Source organism: Geotrypetes seraphini, chromosome 3 (genome assembly GCF_902459505.1).
Source record: "Geotrypetes seraphini chromosome 3, aGeoSer1.1, whole genome shotgun sequence".
NCBI lineage: Eukaryota > Metazoa > Chordata > Amphibia > Gymnophiona > Dermophiidae > Geotrypetes > Geotrypetes seraphini.
In genome coordinates, this window is record NC_047086.1 from 4197435 (window position 1) to 4220465 (window position 23031).

Sequence of the window (23031 nt, forward strand, 5' to 3'; positions counted from 1 at the left end):
TTCTGTTGTAAACCGATTTGAACTTCTGGTATAGCGGTATATAAGAAATAAAACTATTATTATTAAGCATATACATAAGAACATAAGCATTGCCTCTGCTGGGTCAGACCAGGGGTCCATCGTGCCCGGCAGTCCGCTCCCGCGGCGGCCCCCCAGGTCCATGACCTGGAAGTGTTCCCTACCTAACTTAAAATACCCATACCCTGTTCACTCAATGTCCTGTAAGGTAAATCTCTATCTGTACCCTGTTATCCCTTTCGCTTCCAGGAAGTCATCCAGTCCCTTTTTGAACCCCAGAATTGTACTCTGTCCTATCACCTCTCCGGGAAGCGCGTTCCAGGTGTCCACCACCCTCTGAGTGAAGAAGAACTTCCTTGCATTCGTTATGAATCTGTCTCCTCTCAGTTTTTCTGAATGACCTCTTGTTTTAGTTGTCCCTGCTAGTCTAAAGAATCTGTCCCTCTCCACCTTCTCTATGCCTTTCATGATTTTATAAGTCTCTATCATGTCCCCTCTCAGTCTCCGCTTCTCCAGGGTAAAGAGCCCCAGCCTGTCTAACCGTTCGGCATATGAAAGGTTCTCCATACCCTTTATCATCCTCGTTGCCCTCCTCTGGACCCTCTCGAGTATTGCCATGTCCTTCCTGAGGTATGGCGACCAGTATTGGACGCAGTATTCCAGATGTGGGCACACCATTGCTCGATACAGTGGCAGGATAACTTCCTTCGTTCTGGTAGAAACATAGAAACATAGAAATAGACGGCAGATAAGGGCCACAGCCCATCTAGTCTGCCCACCCTAATGACCCTCCCCTACCTTTCTCTGTGAATAGATCCCACGTGTCTATCCCATTTGGCCTTAAAATCAGGCACGCTGCTGGCCTCAATCACCTGTAGTGGAAGACTGTTCCAGCGATCAACCACTCTTTCAGTGAAAAAGAATTTCCTGGTGTCACCTCGTAGTTTCCCGCCCCTGATTTTCAACGGATGCCCTCTTGTTGTCGTGGGACCCTTGAAAAAGAAGATATCTTCCTCCCCCTCGATGCGGCCCGTAAGATACTTGAACGTCTCGATCATGTCTCCCCTCTCTCTGCGCTCCTCGAGCGAGTATAGCTGTAATTTGTCAAGCCGTTCTTCATATGGAAGATCCTTGAGTCCCGAGACCATCCGGGTGGCCATTCTCTGCACCGACTCCAGTCTCAGCACATCCTTGCGATAATGTGGCCTCCAAAATTGCACACAGTATTCCAGGTGGGGCCTCACCATGGATCTATACAATGGCATAATGACTTCCCTCTTACGGCTGACGAAACCCCTTCGTATGCAACCCATTATTTGTCTTGCCTTGGATGAAGCCTGCTCCACTTGATTGGCAGACTTCATGTCCTCACTGACGATCACCCCCAAGTCTCGTTCTGCTACCGTTTTTGCTAGGATCTCGCCATTAAGGGTATAAGACTTGCATGGATTTTGGCTGCCCAGGTGCATAATTTTGCATTTTTTGGCATTGAAGTTGAGTTGCCATGTCCTAGACCAGCGCTCCAGCAGGAGTAGGTCGTGCATCATGTTGTCGGGCACTGAATCTTTGTCTGTTGTGCATTTGCCCACTACATTACTTAGTTTGGCGTCATCGGCGAATAATGTTATTTTACCTCGAAGCCCTTCTGCCAAGTCCCTTATAAAGATGTTGAATAGGATTGGGCCCAAGACTGAGCCCTGTGGCACTCCACTGATCACCTCCATCATTTCGGAGGGGGTGCCATTCACCACCACCCTTTGAAGCCTACCTCCAAGCCAGTGATACCTTTTTTGATAATGCCCAACATTCTGTTCGCTTTTTTTGAGGCCGCTGCACATTGTGCCGCCTGCTTCATTGTGTTATCCACCAATACCCCCAGATCTTTTTCTTGTTTGCCTTCCCCGAGTGCCCTCCCTCCCATCGCGTAGCTGTACATGGAGTTCCCTTTCCCTATGTGCAAGACCTTACATTTCTCCACATTGAAGCTCATCTGCCATTTTTTTGCCCACTCACTCAGTTTGTTCAGGTCGCTCTGCAGTTCTTTGCATTCCTCAACAGTTCTGACCCTGGTGGAGAGTTTTGTGTCATCCGCGAACTTGATAACTTCGCTCTTTGTCCCCATTTCTAGATCATTAATAAATATATTGAACAGCAGTGGTCCCAGCACTGACCCTTGCGGAACACCACTTGTGACCCCTATCCAGTCAGAGTAGTGCCCCTTTACTCCTACCCTCTGTTTCCTGTCCGCCAGCCAATTTTTGATCCATCTGTGCACGTCCCCTTCCACCCCGTGGCTCCACAGTTTCTTCAGTAAGCGTTCATGGGGCACCTTGTCGAAGGCTTTTTGGAAATCTAGATATATAATGTCTACTGGGTCACCTTGGTCCAATTGCTTATTTATCCCCTCAAAGAACTGCAGTAGATTTTTCTGGCATGATCGGCCTTTACAGAAACCATGCTGGCTCGATCTCATCAGATTATTTTTTTCTATATGCTCATTGATACCTTCCCTGATCAGTGATTCGGCCATCTTCCCCGGAACAGAGGTTAAATTCACCGGTCTTTAGTTTCCCGGGTCGCCTCTCGATCCTTTTTTGAAGATCGGTGTAACATTCGCTATCTTCCAGTCCTCCGGGATTACCCCTGTTCTCAAGGACAGGTTGCAAATATGCTGCAGTAGCTCTGCTGTTTCATCTCTGAGCTCTTTCAGTATTCTCGGGTGGATCCCATCTGGGCCCGGAGCTTTGTCCGTTCTTAATCTATCTATCTGTCTGAGAACGTCTTCGAGGCTTACCTCCATGCATGAAAATTTCCCCTGTTGATCTCCCCTGAAGATTTTTTCCGGTTCTGGCACACTGGTTGTGTCCTCTATTGTAAAGACCGACGAGAAGAACTTGTTTAGCCTACCAGCCACTTCTTTTTCCTCTTTCACCACTCCCTTCCGGTCACCCTCATCCAGGGGCCCCACCTCCTCCCTCGCTGGTTGTTTCCCTTTCACATATCGGAAAAATGGTTTGAAATTTCTTGCTTCCTTGGCCAGTCTCTCCTCATACTCTTTCTTGGCTTTCCTGACTACTTGGTGACATTCTTTTTGATGCTTCCTGTGCTCTCTCCAGTTTCCTTCAGTTTTATCTTTTTTCCACTTCCGAAATGATTTTTTCTTGTCTCCTATCACTTTCTTTACTTCACTGGTTATCCATGCAGGGTCCCTCGTCTGATTCTTCTTGGAACCTTTCCTAAATCTTGGTATATATAGGTTTTGCGCCTTGTTTACTGTGTCCTTGAATAAGGACCAGGCTTGCTCCACAGTCCGAGTTTCCTTGGAGCTGTTTCTGAGCTTCTTTCTCACCATTTGTCTCATGGCATCATAGTTCCCTTTCTTGAAGTTAAATGTTGTTGCCTTGGTTCTCTTTCCCATAGGTAGTCCTACTTGCACTTTGAACTGAATCATGTTGTGGTCACTGGTTCCTAGTGGTCCCATGACCTCCACATCCTTTGCTGGTCCTTTCAGCCCATTGAGGATCAGATCCAGAATTGCTGATCCTCTCGTTGGTGTCTTGACAAGTTGTTCCATGAAGCAGTCATGGACTGCTTCCAGGAACTCTGTTTCCCTTGCACATTTTGAATTTCCAAGACACCAGTCTATACCAGGATAGTTGAAATCTCCCATAACTATGGTGTTTGGGTTCTTGCATTCCTTTCTCAGCTCGGCTACCATTTCTGTATCCTCAGCTTCAGTTTGCCCTGGTGGGCGGTAGAACAGTCCCATCTTTATCTCGGATCCGTTGCTTCCTGGTACTTTGATCCACAATGACTCCAGTTGGGCATTTGTCGCTGCTGTGTCCACAGTGGTTGAGTGAATGGTATCCCTTATGTATAGTGCTATTCCTCCCCCTTTCTGGTAAGTCCTGTCTTTTCGGTAGAGTTTGTATCCTGGCAGTACTATGTCCCATTTGTTTTCTTCGTTCCACCATGTTTCCGTGATCCCTATGATGTCTAGTCTCTCATTATTGGCCATGACTTCTAGTTCCCCCATTTTGTTCCTTAGGCTCCTTGCATTAGTATACATGCAGTTCAACTCCAGGCATTTTCCCTTCCTTTCTATTTTCCCTTGCATTCCATTCTTCATTCTGTCCCCTTCCTGACCTGCCAACTCCTGAGTATTGTCTCTTTTGTCCTCTCTTTGTGGTAGATTCCTATTGCCTTCCCCTTGTGGCGTGTTCCTATTGTCCTCCTCTTGTTCCTTCTCATCATCCAGTCCCATTTTGACTTCCCCTTTCAGCATGCTCATCCTTTCCCCCTCTCGCTTCATCTGACTCCCTTGTTTGTTCATAGTCTGTTGCTTGCTACTTGTGTCTTCCCCGTAATCTTTCCCCTCAGTACCCTCACTGGATACTGTTTCCCGAACCGTCGATACCAGGTCGACTGTCGGCTTTCCCCTTTTACTTAGTTTAAAGCTTGCTCTATCGCTCTTCTGACGTTATTTGCTAGTTGTCTAGTTCCAGCCTTGCTCAGGTGTAGACCATCCTTCTTGAAAAGCTTGTTCTTTCCCCAGAACGTTGTCCAGTTCCTCACGAAGAGAAATCCCTCTTCCTCACACCATCTTCTCATCCATGCGTTAATTGATTGTAGCTCCGTCTGCCTCTTCGTTTCTGCCCTCGGTACTGGCAGGATCTATGAGAAGGCTATCCTCTGGGTCCTCATCTTCAGTTTCCTTCCTAAGATCTTGAATTGTTCAGTCAGTGCATTCTTGCTGTAGTCCCTCCTGCTGACATTGTTCGTCCCGACGTGGACTATCACTGCTGTCTCTTCCGTCTCTGCTCCTTCCAGGATTCTCTCAATCTTGTCAACGATGTCCTTTGTTCTCGCTCCTGGGAGACAGGTCACTAGCCGATCCTCTCTCCCTCCTGCTATGTGACTGTCAACGTGCCTCAATATACAAAATGGTCCTCCTACCAAAGCTGCTTTATCCTCTTCAAATGGTGCCGCTTTGGATTAAGCAGAGGGATGTGCACAAGGGGGTTGTTTCTTCTTTTGTATGGCGCTCGCGACGGGCGAGAATTGGATATCACAAGCTGGTCCGGAAGCGAGAGCAAGGAGGCGTGAATTTGCCTGATTTGCGGCTTTATAATGTTGCTGCTCTATTGAGGTGGGTGCATGAGGTATATATGGGAGCTGATAAATTCGCTCCGGCAGAGTTTTGGCAACTCTTGGCGGTCCCGGTGTCAGTCTTTAATACTCTGTGGTTTGGAGCCGGGACTTGTGCCTCTATGCTTTGGCCCTTGCGCATGGCATGGTGTTGGTGACGATCTTTTCTGGGGAACACGGTGGGTCCTTCACCCGTTTCGGAATTTGTGGGTAATCCTAGGTTTCCTGCTGGCTCGTCTCATGCCTTTTTTTTGTCAGCCCGGAGGTCTGGCTGTCGGTTTGTAGGGCAGGTTGCTGATTTGGAGTCGGGGGCGGTCCCCTCTTTACAGGCGTGTTGGGATCGGTGGGGATGGAATGAGGGGTCAGTGCTCGCTTACCTTCAGTTTCGCAGTTATTGTTTGGGGCTCCGACTGTCGGGTGGTTTGGTGCCCACTTTTTCTCCCTTGGATCAAGCTTTTATGTCTGTCCCTTCTGAGTTCAACACGCTATCGGGGTGGTATAAATTAGGGAAAGCATGGAAGCCTACACGGGCTCTAGATTGGATGGCAGAGGATTGGAGCTCTGAATTGGGAGAGCTGGTTTCTGCTGAGGAGTTAGCTCTGTGCTTTCGGGAATGTGCGGACCGCCCAGCTAAAAGGCCCTATGGAGAACACTGCATGCTAGGATCGGAGCATCAATGATATCTGTGGCTGGCGTACAACTATGGAATGCCTTGCCTGGTATCCTGTGGTTTTGTATGGGGAGGATGAATTTTAAGAAAATGCTGAAAACTCAATTGTTTGCTAATGCCTTCTTATGCTAAGATGTATTTCAGTTGATAATTGCCTTCTAGAAATTTTTTTCTGACATCAAAGTATGATTTAAAGCTTGTTTGTTCTTCTGAACTGATTGAATTTGTGCTCTATCCCTATTATAACAGGGATGATTAACGATATTGTCTTGATATGTCTGTTATACATGATAATCGGAGGGAAACAAGATTCTATGTATGTCATATGGAAACTGCATAGTTGTATGTGGTATATAAATTTTTAAATAAATCAATCAAGTCTAATACCATCCTATTTTCCCATGCCATTCTGCTAGTAGCATCAAGTTGTTCAGCTATCCCTTTTATTGCATCTCTGGTATAATTAATGAATCTCTGCTGGTTGCAGTAGATATAATTGATCCAATCAATGTTTTTATTAATGGTAACCCACTAAAATAGTAATAATAATAATAACAACAGTTTATATACCGCAGGACCGTGAAGTTCTGTGCGGTTTACAATGATTAAAAAGATGCTACAAATTGAGTGGAACATACATAGTTAGAGATTAGCGGCTAACAGTTTAGGGATCAGATTTAAGGGAGAGATTGTGATGGGAGCGATTCTCCAGATTCGTTACCTAGGTACTTCAAGAACAGGTATGTTTCCTAAATTCGCCATAGTTATTCGCGTGTATAATTAGTTTTTCCAGGTCTTTGCCCCATAAGGCTGCTTGATACGATAGAAGATGTTGATGGTGTTTCTTAAATTTACATCCTCTAGCCGATGGGGAGACAAACTGCAGGTGTGTACTCCTCTTATGTCTGTTGGTTGAGAAGGAAAAGAGGTCGGATATATATTTAGGGGTTAGACCGAATAGTACCTTGAAGCAGAGACATCCCAGCTTGAACTTCACACGTGCCTCCATTGGCAGCCAGTGCAGGAGTCGGTAGGAAGGGGTTATGTGATCGGACTTCTTCAACCCAAAGATCAACCTGACTGCCGCATTTTGACCAGTTGTAGTCTCTGCATGTTCTTCTGGGAGATTGCCAGATGGGCAATGTTACAATAATCGAGATGGCTTAGTATTAGGGCTTGTACCAGAATTCTGAATGATGTAGCGTCGAAGTATGCTTTAATGGACCTAAGTTTCCAGAGAGTAAAAAAAACCTTTCTGACTAGGGAGTCCACTTGGTCTTTCATGGTTAGGCCTTGGTCCAGAGTTACCCCCAGAACCTTCATAGTAGGTTGAATAGGGTAGCTGAGATTGTTGATGCATAGTGGAGTTGTATTGACAGGTGGGTGTGGCGAGGCTATGAAGAATTTAGTTTTATCTGAATTAAGCTTCAGTTTGAATTCTGTGGTCCATTGTTCCATCAGGTTTAGTGCTTCTGTTGCAGACTCAAATCCAGCTGCTATCTGATTCTAGTCTTAAACTCATCTGGAACCCCCCCTAGGAATCCCTATAGCAAGGGTGTCAAATGTCGGTCCTCGAGGGCTGCAATCCAGTCGGGTTTTCAGGATTTCCCCAATGAATATGCATGAGATCTATTTGCATGCACTGCTTTCATTGTATGCTAATAGATCTCATGCATATTCATGACTGGATTGCGGCTCTCAAGGACTGACATTTGACATCCCTGCCCTACAGCATCTATATATATGCTGTCATTAAATGAAGTCTCTAATGTATCTAATATAGACCTACTTTTCCCTTCATCTCGTCTTCTTTCAAATGCCAGAGTAAATGGTATAGCCAATTGTACAAGTGTACACGTACCCTTTCACTCTGGGGGAAGTATGGTTCTCAGGATTTTTCCTCTACAGTACCACCACAAGTCAGCTCTAGGTATTACCAGTGCAGAGTAATTTTTTTTTCCCTGCGTGTGTCATGAAAGGTAGTAGTAGAAGTCTTCAGTTCCTCCCAGATTATGTGTGAACTCTGCTCCCTGTCGTGAGAGACAAGCAGTGTGGTTCTCACGTACCGTAGGGAACACAGGTGGCACTTTCTGACTTTTAGTTGCATAGCAGGGAACATTCGAGAGAGAGAGTGGCAACCTTTATTTCCTCATCCATTCGGGTCCTGATACAGCGCCATCATATAGTGCATTCTTCGGGTTTTCTTTTTACTCCCCAAAGGAAAGAGCACTTTAGCCACTGGATGCCCAGAGGCACATGCATAACAATTATTCTTGTGCCAACTTGTTACTGTGAGTTTAACCCATTCTACCCAGGCATTTGTATCCCCATAACCTGTTTCTATTTCTATAGTTTATCTTAGGTCTTTTATTTCAAGAACTTTCATTACTTTGTGATCATTAGGAGGTTTGAAAGGTGTATGTTTAGGCAGAAAAGAATGTTGGTCTGTCTGGCTTATGGTCTCCTCTTTCCACTAGAATTTTAAAGCAACAAGCAACTGGATCTATTCCTGAAACGAATATTCCCATCCCAAATAAAGTATTGTTCACACTATTGTTTTCATTCTGTCCCTCAATGTGTTGTTTCCATGAAGTCTTTTTGATAGTCATGTAAATAGTGTTGTATTGCTTATCTTCACAACTAGGATTAGGGTATCCCTTTACAATGGAAATAAACTCCTTAATCCTAGAGTGAATCTGAGCCATCCACACAGATGTCTGTGTGATCCACCACACCTTCTACCAAACAGGACAGGAAGTGTCCAAGGACATATATTTTTCTTCAACACTATGCCTTCTTTGACTTTATACATCCCCACAATCTATTAAAGCACACACATCAAAATTGTATCACCTGTGGATTGTGGGTTTCTGTTATCGTAATTGTAAAGTGTTGTTTAAAGTGTACCTTTCTTGATTTCCACATTGGAGCAGCAATGCTGGCTCGGCTCCAGCATGGAAAACAACAAAATCAGTACAATCATCTTCTTCAAGTCTACATGTTCCGTTGGTCTCCCACAGAATCTTTCTCTTTCAAAGAAATAGATTATCAATAGGCCTAACCCCATTAAAACAAAAATAAGCACTTCAGTAATTACCACTTCTTTAGCACTCTCCAGGCCGGTAGAGGTTAATCTTACAAATGGGTATATATCTTATGACCAGCAGGTGGAGACTGAAACAAAACTGTGGAATAGTACATAAGAGATACCTTCCCCTATTCCTATCAGTCTTCTTTCAGTCTCCATTGGGTATGAGTGAGCTGTACCCATCTCCCTTGATAGTGCTGTTGGAATTTGTTTAGGGTTTCTAGTCCCCGTTTTTGGCCGGATTGAGCTTGGGTGGGCCCTGTTTGAGGGGTCCGTCTGACGTCGGGGGTGTCAAACCCAGCAGGTCTCGTGCTGGGTCCCTCCTCCCATTTCCTCCACCTCCCCACATTTTTTTAGAGGAGCCTCAGCAGTAAGCCTTGCTCCCTAATTCAAGCAAGGCATATTGCTTTGAGAGCCTGTGGAGTCTGTTCTGTAAAAAAAATAAAATAAAATCCTGAGGTAGTACCGGTCTGAAGGGTTGCTTCCCTTTAATTATGCTGTAAATTATTGTACTTTTTAACTAATCGGCACTTTTCTTCTAGCTAGGTCGCGTATGGACCAATTGAGCACTTCTCAGGGGAAATGGTGCAAAATTTGGTCAGCCTGAAAACAGCTGTTCAGGCCAGTTCGATCATGGAGCTCCATCGGCAGCGGCTGCAGGCATCCAGAGCTCCCCGGCCTTAGTGCCATGTGAGTCGGCAGGGAGCAGTGGGGAAGCCTGGCCTTCTCCCACTACCCTGGAGGGATTCCCTTTCAGCTGATTTTTATTAACAGCTGATGTTGGCTTCCCTGCTTTAGTGGCTGGGTTAGTTCGGCTTCCCAGCCGCTATAGGTCCTGAAGGGATTATTTTTGGCGGGAACTTCGCCATTTTAACAGACAGGCCCCTCCATTTTGTCTACAACTTCAGGTGACCTTCCCCCTATATTGGAAAAACAGGGGCAGGTTTCAGCTGGGTCCCCTGGGGGGTTTTCACCTGTTGTGATTTTTTCTTTGTGCGGAGCCTGTTTTCAGGCGGTTGGGGGTCCCAAGTGTGCTCGGAGGGTTTCGGAGGGGGGGGTTTCCCCTCTGCACCCCCTGTGGCTTTGCCTCCCTCTTCTCCTTTGGCGTCCCCTCTTCCTCCTTCCTCGTCCAATAATAATAATAATAACTTTATTCTTTTATACCGCCATAACCAAAAGTTCTAGGCAGTTTACACTAAAAAGAGCTGGACAATCAGCGAAATACAATAATACAGTAAAAAATACAAATATTTGTAAAATAGAATTTCAATAATAAAACTCACTAAGTAACAAACTTATCGAACAAAATGGTCTTAATTAATTTCCGAAAACTGCAATAGGATAACATAGCTTGCTGAATACATTTACCTAACCAAGATTGCTGTCTACCAGCTTGAAATGCTAGGGTCCTATCTAAGAAGGTTGCGGATTAGTGGTCAGAGGAGCGTGTTGGCCTGGATGAGGATCTGGACCCTTTTGATGAATTCCAGGATCCTCTCGAGGAGACGGCCACTGGCAGCAGGGTGTCGGGTTTCCCACCATTGGTGAAGCGGTGTCCGTGGTGCACCTTTTTCAGAGGGATGAGCTACCAGACCTGATTCAGCAGGTCTCATTGATGCTACATTTTGAAGAAGCGCCGCCGGAGGCCCTGCAGGTGGGGGTCCCTCTTCTTAGGGGGATCTGTACTGTTTCCTGCTCTTTTCTTTGCATCAGGATATTCAGGATATTGTACTGGCGCAGTGGAATATGCCGGAGGCACCGTTTTGGTTAGCGCATTGCATGGCTCGTTTGTAACCCATCCTGGAGGGGGATAGGGCTACTTTAACGTCGCCAGTGGTGGATGTGGTGGTCTCAGCGATTTCTAAGCGGTATACCGTGCCTGTTGTGGGCGGTTCTGCCTTACGGAACTCTGAGGAGCGTAAGTTGGAGACCATTCTTAAGCAGAATTTTGATGTCTGCCTTGGGGTCCAGGCGGTTATTTGTGGGGGGCTGGTGGCTCGCGCCGTGTTTCGGTGGGCTGAACGTGGCTTGGATCGTGAGTCTGAAGACTGGTCATTAGTGGATCAGGAGGTGGCAAAGATTGAGATGGCTGCCTCGTTCCTCTCAGATGCTCTCTATGACATGTTGTGGACATCGGCTAAGTGTATGGCCTTTGGAGTGGCCGAGCGATGTACCTTGTGACTTTGCGCTTGGTTGGCGGTTGCCGCGTCCAAAACCAAGCTTACCAAATTTCCCTTTTGGGGGTCTTTTTTGTTTGGAGAGGACTTAGATAAGTTGGTTCAGACTCTGATGGACTCTAAGGTGCCCGCTTGCCTAAGGACCGTGCCCGCCCAGTGTCTTGGGGTTGCACTGCCCGCGGGTGTCTGCGGGAGTTAAACTAAACTAAAACTTAATTTTATATACCGGGTCTTCAACCAGAGGAAGCTTTACTCGGTTAACAATATGTTTAAAAAAATGAGCTAAAATACAAGATAATTAATTTTCAAAATGTTTAGCAAATAGAAACGTTTTTAAAGATTTACGGAAAGATTGAAAAGAGCTGGGACACCTCAAAATTAAATTAAGTTCATTCCATAATTGGGGAAATTTAAAAGCCAGAGAAAGGCTAAAATTTTTGACTCCTTGAGTTCCTTTCCTAGAAGAGAGGGAAAGTTTAAATCATGGAGTGCCTCTCGCATATGAAAATCTATAAACATTCCATAGAAGAGGAACAAAAATACCATATCAAATTTTGAAAATAATACAAAAACATTTAAACTGGATTCTGGAGATAAACCGGGAGCTAATGGAGACTCAAAAGCAATGGAGTCACGTGGTTGAATTTGCTTTTTCCATAAATCAACTTTGCAGCAGCATTCTGAATCAATTGTAGTCTTTGGAGGCAGATCTTTGTGATGCCAAGATAAATGGAATTACAATAATCTAGCCGAGATAGTATAATTGATTGGACCAAGACAGAAAAATGATGTTGATGGAAAAGAGATCTAACCTTCCTCAGCATTCGTTATCAGAAAAATATTTCTTAACCAGAGAGTTTACCATAGCCCAAGTTTGAAGATTGAAAATATTGGTAACTAGTATTTTAGCCCATTGCATTAACGGGTGCTAGAATATATGTCTGTGTGTCTTTATTTCTGTCTCTCTCTCCCTCCTGCTGTCTGTCTCTCTCCCTGTCCCCCTTTGTCTATCTGTGTCTCTCCCTACCCCTGTGTCTTTCTTCTTTTCTTTCTATCTATCTGTCTCTCTCCTGCCTCCTATGCAGCACCATTTCTCTCCCACCACTTCCCTGTGCAGCAGCCACAGCAGCATTCCCTCCCCCTCCATTTCCCTCCCCCCACACCACTTCCCTGTGCAGCAGCAGCGTTTCCCCTACCCCCCTTTCCTTTCCTGCGGTCTGGCCGGCTCCCTTAGTCCCTTACCGCCCCCCCTTCCCTTCCCGCGGTCCCGACAAACCTTCCGATTCCAGCAGCGTCTGAAGCACTGTACACACGCTGCTTCAGGGCCTTCCCCAGCAAATCAGGGCAGTAGAAGGCCTCGAAGCAGCATGTGTAGAGTGCTGCAGACGCTGCTTGAATTGGAAGGTTTCAGGACCCGCAACCCTTGCCGGACCCGAAGTGAGCTCTGGGGGTTTTTAAGTCCGTTGGGGGAGGGGAGGAGAGTAGCTCCTCTCCCTTCCAGCTCCGTGCTTCTTGGCTTTATCCTTCAGACGGCAAGAGCCGCGGCGGCCAACAGGCACCGTGCATATATGCACTCCTACCTGCGGGTCCCTACAGTGCACGGAAAACGGGGGCACGCAGGTGGAAGTGCGCAAGTGCGCTTAAGGCTTTATTATATTAGATATTTGAGTCAATCTCGATCAATACAAAGATGTCATCCGCATAGGTAAAAAGCGTTTCCCAAGCTGACAACTTGTAAGTATTCAAAGTTGTCATATAAAGATTGAACAAGATTGGGGAAAGTGGAGAGCCCTGGGGAATCCCACAAGGAGGTTGTCAGGAATTAGAAATATTGCCATCAATATTAACTGAGTAAGATCGAGACAGTAAAAATTTAGAAAACCAAACAAAGACAACCTGTTTAAGTCCGATATCTGAAAGTAATTAGAGCAGAATATCATGATGCAGTACGTCAAACACCGTGGACAAATCAAACTGAATCAAAATTGAACATTTATTTTGTAGTCGTAATTGTTGGATTTTAGAAAGAAGAGAGATCAATAAGGTTTCAGTACTAAAATTAGAACAAAATCCATATCGAAAAGGTTGAAGTAGTGAGAATTTCTCCAGATAACTGGTAAGTTCACCAGCTACAATGGATTCTAACTACTTTGTCAACAATGGTATATTAACAATTGGTCGATAATGAGAGGGTATAATAGGATCTAGATATGGTTTTTTTTCAGAAGGGGAAGGAAGGAGTGTTATTTGCCCCATAGATTGTGTAAAGTATCCATTTTCCAGTGAGTAATTTAATAAAATGGTCAACCACATTATGACCTGAGAAGGAATATTAAGAAAAAGATATGATGGAAAAGGATCCAATGAACATTTACACTTTCTCAACTTTTCACACAATTTGGATACTTGGTATTCAGAAACTGAATCAAGTATTGCCCTGGGCGTGGGGCTGCTACTTTCCAGGCTTTGGGGCTTTCCCGGGGTTGGTTTTATCAGCGCATGCAGTCCTTTCGGGGGGCCTGTCGGGGGCTGGGAATCCCTCCGCCGGTTCCCTCGCTGCCCGTCCTGCACAATGATTCATTGCCGGTGCCCCCTTTGGGTCCAGTGGGTGCCCGGCTGCGTGACTTTTTTTCTCCAAGTGGGCCGAGATCACGTTCGATCAGTGGGTGCTGGAGGAGGTGCGGAACGGTTATGCTCTGGAGTTTGCTCGCTCTCTGCAGATCATTTTCTAGCCTCTCCATGTCAGGCGGCATGGAAGACGCAGGCCTATCGCCAGACCCTTCAGCGCTTGCTAGATCTCAAAGCAGTTGTTTCAGTGTCCAAGGAGGAGGGGACTTTTCGGCCCATCCTAGATTTAAAAGGGGTCAACAGGGCTCTCAGAATTCCCTCTTTTCGCATGGAAACACTGTAGTCTGTCATTCTGGCGGTTCAGCCGGGGGACTTCTCTCGATCTGACGGAGGCCTACTTGCATGTTCCCATTCGGGCCTCCCATCAGCGCTTCCTTCGCTTTGCGATCTTGGGTCAGCACTATCAGTTCTGTGCGCTTCCCTGTGGTCTGGCCACGGCTTGCCGGACGTTCACCAAGGTTATGGTGGTTGTAATGGCAGCCTTGTGGTCAGAGGGCATTCTGGTGCATCCCTACCTGGCTGACTGGTTGCTTCGGGCAAAGTCATTGCAGGAGAGCACTTGGGTTACGGCTTGGGTGGTGAAGTTTCTCCAGTCGCTGGACTGGGTGGTTAACCTTTTCAAGAGTCAGTTGGTCCCATCTCAGCGTCTTGGGGTTCTGTTCGACACCTCCTTGGGGAAGGTCTTCCTTCCAGAGGCCCGGGTAAGCAAATTGCAATCTCAGATTCGCCTTATGGCATCCCGGTATCCTCGGGCGCAGGATTTCCTCCAAGTCTTGGGGTCGATGGCGGCTTCCCTAGACGTAGTGAGGTGGGCATGGACCCATATGCATCCTCTTCAGTTTGCTATGCTCCAGAGGTGGTCGCCCCATAGGCACAGTTCGGATCTCCCTGTTCCACTGCGAGGCTTGACATGCTATAGTCTTCATTGGCTCCAGATCTCTCATCTTCTCACAGATGCCAGTCTCCTCGGTTGGGGAGCTCAGTGTCTAGGTCACTCAGCTCAGGGCACCTGGTCCACAGAGGAGGTGTCCTGGTCGATCAATGTGTTGGAGACCAGAGCCATCTGTCTGGTGCTGTTAGCCTTCTGCTCCGTCTTGTCAGGCAAGTCAGTCAGAGTTTTGTCGGACAATGCCACGCGGTGGCTTACGTCAATCGTCAGGGAGGTACCAAGAGCACTCAGGTAGCGCATGAGGCAGCTTTGCTCATGGTCTGGGCAGAGTCCCACCTTCAGGACTTCTCGGCCTCACACATAGCCGGAGTGGAGAATGTTCAGGCGGACTTACTCAGTCGTCATGTGCTAGTTCCCGGAGAATGGTGTCTAAGCCCTATGGCCTTTCAGTTGATAGTGAAGTCTTGGGGTCAGCCCCTGATCGACCTTATGGCCACGAGTGTCGATGCCAAAATGCCCCACTTCTTCAGTCATCGCAGAGACTGTCTGGCCGAGGGCCTGGATGCTCTGCTTTAACCATGGCAAACGGAGGGGCTGTTGTACGTGTTTCCTCTGTGGCCATTAGTGGGCAGAGTTCTCCGCATCATTCGCCATCCGGGTCTCGTGGTTCTGGTGGCTACGGATTGGCCTCGACATCCGTGGTTCACAGACCTAGTGAGGTATCTGGTGGCGAATCCTCTTTCTCTGCCTTTCTTGGATGACCTTCTGACGCAGGGTCCCATTCCAATGTTCAGTCCGGGTCCCTTCTGTGTTACGGCTTGGCTCTTGAGACGGGTCGCCTAGGTAAGAAGGGGTATTCAGATACAGTGATCGACTCTCTTGGGGTCCCGGAGGCTTCCCACCTCTTGGGCTTATGCGAGGGTTTGGCATCTATTTGAGGAGTAGTGTGTTGCGCGTGGAGTGTCTCTTTTCGCGCTTCCATGCCTAACATCTTAGAGTTTTTGCAGGATGGCCTGGATAGGGGACTGGCTTGGTCTTCTCTCCATGTTCAGCTTGCGGCCTTGTCAGCCGTTCGGGGGTTGTTGAAAGGTCAGCTTTTGACTGCCATTCCTGATGTGATTCGCTTCTTGCGGTCCGCCAAATTGCTCAAGTCTCCCGTACGACCCTCTGTTTAATCTTGGGATCTGAATCTGATTCTGTCAGTGCTATTGTGCCCTCCTTTGGAACTGTGGGACTGCTCTTTGAAGGACCTTACTCTTAAAGCAGTCTTCTTGATGGCCCTTACTTCAGTTAGACGGGTTTCTGAGCTGCAGGCTTTCTCTTGTAAGGCTCCCTTCTTGGAGTTTTCTAGGGAGCAGGTTGTCTTGAGGCCTGTTCCTTCCTTTCTGCCAAAGGTGCTTTCTCCTTTTCATGTCAGTCAGGCAGTGATCCTCCTGGTGTTGGGTAGTTGGGAGGGATCTTCTGAGCAGAAGCAGTTGTGTCAGTTGGCTTTCGGTTGGGTTCTTCGCTCTTTTGTGCAGAGGACCCAGGAGATCTGGAAATCAGATCTCTTTGTCCTTTTAGTGGGTCCTTGTCAGGGGGATGGCGCTTCTAAAGCTACTATTGCGCGTTGGATCAAGGAGACTATTGTTTCCGCTTATCTTCTGAAGAAGAAGCCTGTTCCAGAATTTCTCAAAGCTCATTCCACTAAGGGTTAGGCAGCTTCTTGGGCTGAGTCTTCGCTTGTACCTCCAGTGGACATTTGTAAGGCTGCGGTTTGGTCTTCCTTGCATTCATTTGTCAGACACTACCAGGTAGATGCTCAGGCATGTCGGGATGCGGTGTTCGGTGAGTGTATTCTGATGTCGGCCTTTCGGGGGTCCCACCCATGATGGGGACTGCTTTGGTATGTCCCACTTATATGATTAACCTCTACAGGTCTGGAGAATGCTAAAGAAGGAGAAATTAGGTTCTTACCTGCTAATTTAGTTTCTTTTAGCTTCTCCAGACCGGTAGAGGTCCCTCCCCACCCTGTCTATTGTTGTATTGTTGTGGCTGTTGTGCGAGCAGTTTTTGTTTTTTGCTGCGGGTTTTAGTATTTTTCTAGGGCTGGGAGAATTGAAGAACAGCGGCTGTGGCTTGGCTGGCTTAGCCGGCGAGCTGTGGGGACATTTTCTTTCTGTTATCTCTCCTCTGCATTTTCCAACAGCATTTGGGTATGTTAGTTATTACTCCTGTCCGGATTATTGTTTATTTCTGTTTCCAGTTCTTAGTTCTGCTTGGCTATTCGGCAGACTGATAGGAATAGGGGAAGGTATCTCTTATGTATTATTCCACAGTTTTGTTTCAGTCTCCACCTGCTGGTCATGATGAGATATATACCCACTTGTAAGATTAACCTCTACTGGTCTGGAGAAGCTAAAAGAAAGTAAATTATCAGGTAAGAACCTAATTTCTCCTTTTTCTTCCCACAATTCCAAGTCCCAAAGTATGTACTGGAAATGAAGAAAAATAAGTATATAAATAACAATGTCCAATAGGGATTAAGGCAGATAACAAGAAAACCAAAGCAGTACTTAAAATGCCAAAGTTTGTTATCAAAGGATATCCAAAAGAAATGTTGAAACACTCCCGTCAGCCCTTGTGTCTTTTCAGTGTTATACGTAGAGGATCCTCTGATTGCAGCACACGCCACTAAGTAGGAGCTTCGACTGGTCCGTTGATTCTGGTATGATGGGTCCACCCTTTTTCTCTCGTTCTCACAGCAGTTTCTGTAGTGAGCAGTATCTGTTATCCCAGGACAAGCAGGCAGCATATTCTCACACATGGGTGACATCACTGACGGAGCCCCAGTAACGGACACTTTAAAAGTGCATCGCCACTTTAAGATTCTTAGAAAGTTTGTGATAGCCTACACCGCACATGAGTGAGTGCCTTCCCGCCTGACGTAGGCACGTGGTCCCTCAGTTTCTTAGTTTCCGCAGAGCTAAGAAGTCGCATTTCAATGGCCGTTGAATTTTTTCTGCCTTCCCGCTCTAGCGGTTTGTGACTTTTCAGTCATTTTTTTTCTCGTTTTCTCTTATTGTTAGTTAAATAAAAGTTAAAAACAAAAACCAAAGCTTGAATTTTTTTTTTTCTCCACCAATTTGCTTGACTTCTTTGAAGGTGTGAATAAACATGTGGATAAAGGTGAGCCGGTTGATATAGTGTATCTAGATTTTCAGAAAGCTTTTGATAAAGTTCCTCACGAGAGCTCCTGAGAAAATTAAAAAATCATGGGATAGGTGGCAAAGTTCAGTTGTGGATTAGGATTGGTTATCAAATAGAAAGCAGGGTAGGGTTAAATGGTAATTTTTCTCAATGGAGGAGAGTAAACAGTGGAGTGCCGCAGGGGTCTGTACTGGGATCAGTGCTATTTAACTTATTTATAAATGATCTGGAAATTGGAATGATGAGTGAGGTGATTAAATTTGCAGATGACACTAAACTGTTCAAAGTTGTTAAAACTCATGCGGATTGTGAAAAATTGCAGGTGGACCTTAGGAAATTGGAAGACTGGGCTCCAAGTGGCTGATGAAATTTAATGTGGATAAATGTAAAGTGATGCACATTGGGACGAATAACCCAAATCACAGTTACTGAATGCAAGGGTCCACCTTGGGGGTTAGCGCCCAAGAAAAAGATCTGGGTGTCATCGTAGACAATATGATGAAACCTTCTGCCCAATGTGTGGCGGCCAAAAAAGCAAACAAGATGCTAGGAATTATTTTTAAAAGGGTTGATAAACAAGGTTAAGAATGTTATAATGCCTCTGTATTGCTCAATGGTGTGACCTCACCTTGAGGGCTGCATGCTGAGAATCAGGGCCTTAGGCCCCTCCCACTGCATGCCAAGATGCATTGGGAGGGGGAAGGCCCATCATTCTCAGCATGCGGCCCTGTAGGCAAGAGGGAGTGGGCTTCTCCTGACGATTTTGCATTGGAAGTTACGGGGGTATCGGGTGATGGGGACAGTGTTGCCTGAGGTAGGGTGGTGTCGGGTGATTGGTGTTGCCTGATGTTAGGGGTGTCAGGTGATGGGGGGTCCAGGAATGTTGGGGGGTATGGGAGGATGTTGGGGTGGGATCAGGGGGAAGGATACAGGGGTCAGTGTTCCCGCTAAGCTGCGCTGGCGTGCGCTGGCGCACAAAATATTACATCGCAGCGCACAAGTTTCACGTCACAGCGCACACTCGAGCGGAGGTGAGAGGAAGCGGCGGCGGTCTGCCCTGATCGCCTAAGATGCAGCAGCGGCGGCATCCCCGTAATTTACGGGGATCATGAAAGGAGCCGCCGCTGCTGCATCTTAGGCGATCAGGGCAGACCGCCGCCGCTTCCTCTCACCTCCGCTCGAGTGTGCGCTGTGACGTGAAACTTGTGCGCTGCGATGTAATATTTTGTGCGCCAGCGCACGCCAGCACAGCTTAGCGGGAACACTGACAGGGGTCCAGCTGAATCTGGCAGGGGAATCCCCTTCAGTTGAGCTGGCAGGAATCCCCTAACCGGCTTAGCTGATGGGGACAAGGTAGTTGGGTATATCTACAAAACTTGCTTTTGTGCATTTTTCACGTGGACATTTTTTCTCCTGGGTTGGTGGACATCCTACCCAAAATGCCCAAACTTAGACTTTACACGTCCTATCTACAAGTTTATTGTTTTATGACAAGTGTGATTGCAGACATTGATGAGTTGTTGGATGGAAGGAGATTCTTTCATCCCTTTCAAGTCTGAGGCTTTTTCCTCCTTGTGAAACAATTGTTCCATGAGGGTTTGGACTTTATTGACTTAGGGCTCCTTTTATTAAGCTACAATCGCGGTTTTAGCGCGCACTGAATTGCCGCATTGAGCTGGCGTTTTAGCCACGTAGCGCAGGTCGCTAAAAATGCTAGCGCACCTTAGTAAAAGGAGCCCTTAAAGGTTCTTTATGAAATTAGTATTATTTATGGTTATACAGTATTTGTTTATGAACCTCACTATTTACATTACAGATTTCTATTCCGCCATTACCTTTCAGTTCAAAGCGGATTACAAAAAGAGTTATGGAAGAAGGGTTACAAAGTTAGCCTTCTCCATTGAGAATATTGACCATTTAACCATAAAAAGAACATTATCTCCTATCCTATGAGTTTCTCATTTCCTCAGAAATATTTCATGGGGTACTTTGAAAATCCTAATACAAGATTGGTGAGGCAATAGTTTTTTCTTTTAAAGAAAATTATGTGCCTAACTCCTGCAAAAGTTAGGTGGCCTATTAGAAAATTATCTTTCTTAAACCTGTCTTACGGGACCTCCAGTTTTTAAGATATTCCAGAAGCAGATTTGCATCTAATAGAGATGACAGGTGCACAAATTTGCCTCATGCATATTAATTAGGGATATCTTGAAAACCCGACTAGCTGGGGGTCTCCAGGACAGGTTTAAGAATCACTGCAATATACTATTTGGGCTGGGTAAGTTAAGTTTAAAAGTAAAGTACCGTACTAGCCTTTAGATTCTGTCAATACTAAGTTATTTAAGATAGGCTATGTTTCTATCTGCCTTTATTCAGTGGTAAACAGTCAGGATCAGGCCATGATAAATCTGCTGGCTGGTCTGGAAGAGGAAGGATATCAGCTGGAAGGATCCAGGCGATTGTCACATCAAGGCTTCTCTGTGAAATGCAGAAATCTACAAAACAGCGATGATGAGGAGAATGAGCCACAAATTGAGAAGGAAGAAATGGAGCTCAGCTTGCTCATGTCCCAGAGATGGGATGCCAGTCTTGAGAAGCAAGAGGCCAGAGGAGGGTATGTGTCAAGTTTTCTCAGATTTATTTTCGTACTCATAATGATATATTTTCTGTTCAGAGTTCCAATTGTAGATGATCAGATTTGTCTCAGTTGATGGCAGTATTCTTTCTTCTTCATTGAGTACTAGGCCATAGCCAGAGTGCTATAAAATCAAAACCACTCTGTTGGACAAATTCATCACCTAAACAGACCGACCTTCGCTCACCACGCTTTTCCCCCTACAAACCCGAAGCAATCTCTCAGGCAACCCCCCTCACTTCCCTCCCCTTACAACCGCTCTTACTTTTCCTCCCCTTCCTCCCCTTTTCGTCTGTAACATTTCCCCTCATGCATTTGTAATTCGCTGAATGTCCAGCCTTCTTTTGATGTGAACTGCCTAGAAGTCGTCTGACTATGGCGATATAGAAAAATAAAGTTATTATTATTATAAGAATCTGTGAATCAAGAGGATTTTTGGGAGAAAGTGATTTAGCCTTCAGCTTTGGTAATGATCAGAATGTAAGTGGCCCCCATTAGAGTCAAATGGCAGAGTATTATCCCCTCATATAATTTACATTCTCAAAATTGATCAATAAGCCAAGAAGCAATGTTTTTCTTCCTGGAGATTATTTTACAGCTTCATCAAAGGCTACTACATGGAGTCATGGTTACTGTGTCTTTCGGTGTTTTTACCTCATTCTCATAGTACTACTTACTATTGGTAAAGCAGATAGATAAAGAGTGGGGTTCATTATTTCCCAGTTCCTAAGTTCTCACTTCTGTCTTTAGATGAACAGATACAGTTGTAATTTTGTAGTCTGGTAAAATGTTCAGGTCCCTCTTTTTTGCTGAGGGCTAAGAAGACATATCTATGGAGTTGAATTCTTGTGTGGATTGTGCTGGATTACCGATGGAGGAGCATCTGAGCTTCGGACCTTGCTTTCTCCAGGTCCTCTAGAGCTGGGGAGCCTGCTTGAGTCTGAGAAATGGGTAGGAAATACTGCATGGTGCCAGTTTTTGGCGGTGCCACCAAGCACAAATGTACAGAGTTTGGGGACATCTTACAGACCTCATCTTGGGCTCGTAGGAAGCTGATTTCAGATCCAGTGTGAGGTTTTTCTCTGGAATTTGCTCATGTGGATAGTGTACTTTACGGATCTGGCTCATGTGGCGCAGCTGCTGGGTGCACTGCTGATTTCTCTGCTAGGTCCTTCCTTTTCCGGAGTTCAGTGCTCAAGTCCCCAGCTCCCCTGTCATTGTGGACCCAAACTGCCTTACCTGGCACACTGATAACATGGATACTGTGTCCACCCTGGATGACGCTGATACCCTTTGTGGTATTATTAGCCACGATGTCTTGGAGAACCCTAATGTGGGTGATGACCCTTCTGTCTGCGGCTGTTCAAATCAGCCATTGTTCACCATTTTATAGTGGATGCCATAAAGGAACTGAAGTTGGAGGTTCAGTCCTCCATGTCTCACTGTACTGTCATGAGTCATTATATTGCTCTGATATCCTTTTTTCTGGCACATCCAGATCTCGCAGCTCTGGTAACTCAACAATGGAAGACTCCAGAAAGTTCCTTTAGATCAGTGGTCTCAAACTCAAACCATTTGTGGGGCCACATTTTGGATTTGTAGGTACTTGGAGGGCCGCAGAAAAAATAGTTAATGTCTTATTAAAGAAATGACAATTTTGCATGAGGTAAAACTCTTTATAGTTTATAAAACTTTCCTTTAACAGTTAAAAGGAAAGATATATAAACTATAAAGAGTTTTACCTTATGCAAAATTATCATTTCTTTAATAAGACATTAACTATTTTTTCTGCGGCCCTCCAAGTACTCTATTTTATTCTGCAGCCCTCACATTTAAAGTTTAATATCTTTTCTTTCTCAAAACTGACACATTTCAATCACTATATTGAAAATAAAATCATTTTCCCTACCTTTGTTGTCTGGTGACTTTATTTTTCTGTGCTTTCAACTAGGTTTCTAGGGCCTTCTTGTCCTTTGACTGTTTTTCTCTCCGTCTTCACTTTCTGCCTTGCATCCATCTTTGGCATTAACTTAATGTTCAATTTTTCTGCTTTCGTTTCAAAATCTACGTTTCCATGTCTTACCTTCCCTTCCTATCTCTCTCTTCTTCCATCCTATTTCCATGGTCTGGCATCTCTTTCCTTCCTTTCTCTCCCTCCTTCCTTCCTTCCTTTCCCCTGGTCTGGCATCTGTCTCCTTCCCTTCCCCCATGCCCTGCCATCTCTCCCTCCCCTCCATGGTCTGATATCTCCTTTCCTTCCCTCCCTTGTCTTCCTTCTCCTTCCTTCCCTCTCTTTCCCCAGTTGGGTGCAGTAGCAACAGAAGCAGCATTTCCCTTCCCCCTTTCCTGTGCAGCAGAAGTATTTCTCTTCCCCTTTCCCTTTCCCTGTACAGCAGCAGCACCAGCAGCAGCATTTCCCTAGGGTCCCCCTTTCCTATGCAGCAGAAGCATTTCTCTTTCCCCTCCCCTTCCAATCTCTTCCTTGTAGAGCAGCAGCGTGTCTGGCCGGCTCAGTCGATTGTTCCGAACGTTCAAAGCCGCGGGTGGCGACTCCTCGCGAGATCCGCGCCTGCGTCTGAATCCTCTCTG

At 45.9% G+C, this 23031-nt stretch overlaps 1 protein-coding gene across 4 annotated transcripts in view; it reads left to right on the forward strand.

Moving 5' to 3' along the window:
* The window catches only part of REV3L (REV3 like, DNA directed polymerase zeta catalytic subunit), a 696072-nt gene that overhangs the window by 273337 nt on the left and 399704 nt on the right, over positions 1-23031 (forward strand). For all 4 annotated transcript variants that reach the window (XM_033939819.1, XM_033939820.1, XM_033939822.1 and 1 more), the window contains one exon: positions 20184-20421. In XM_033939819.1, the coding sequence (XP_033795710.1) occupies positions 20184-20421 (238 nt within the window). The remainder of the gene's footprint in view (positions 1-20183; positions 20422-23031) is intronic.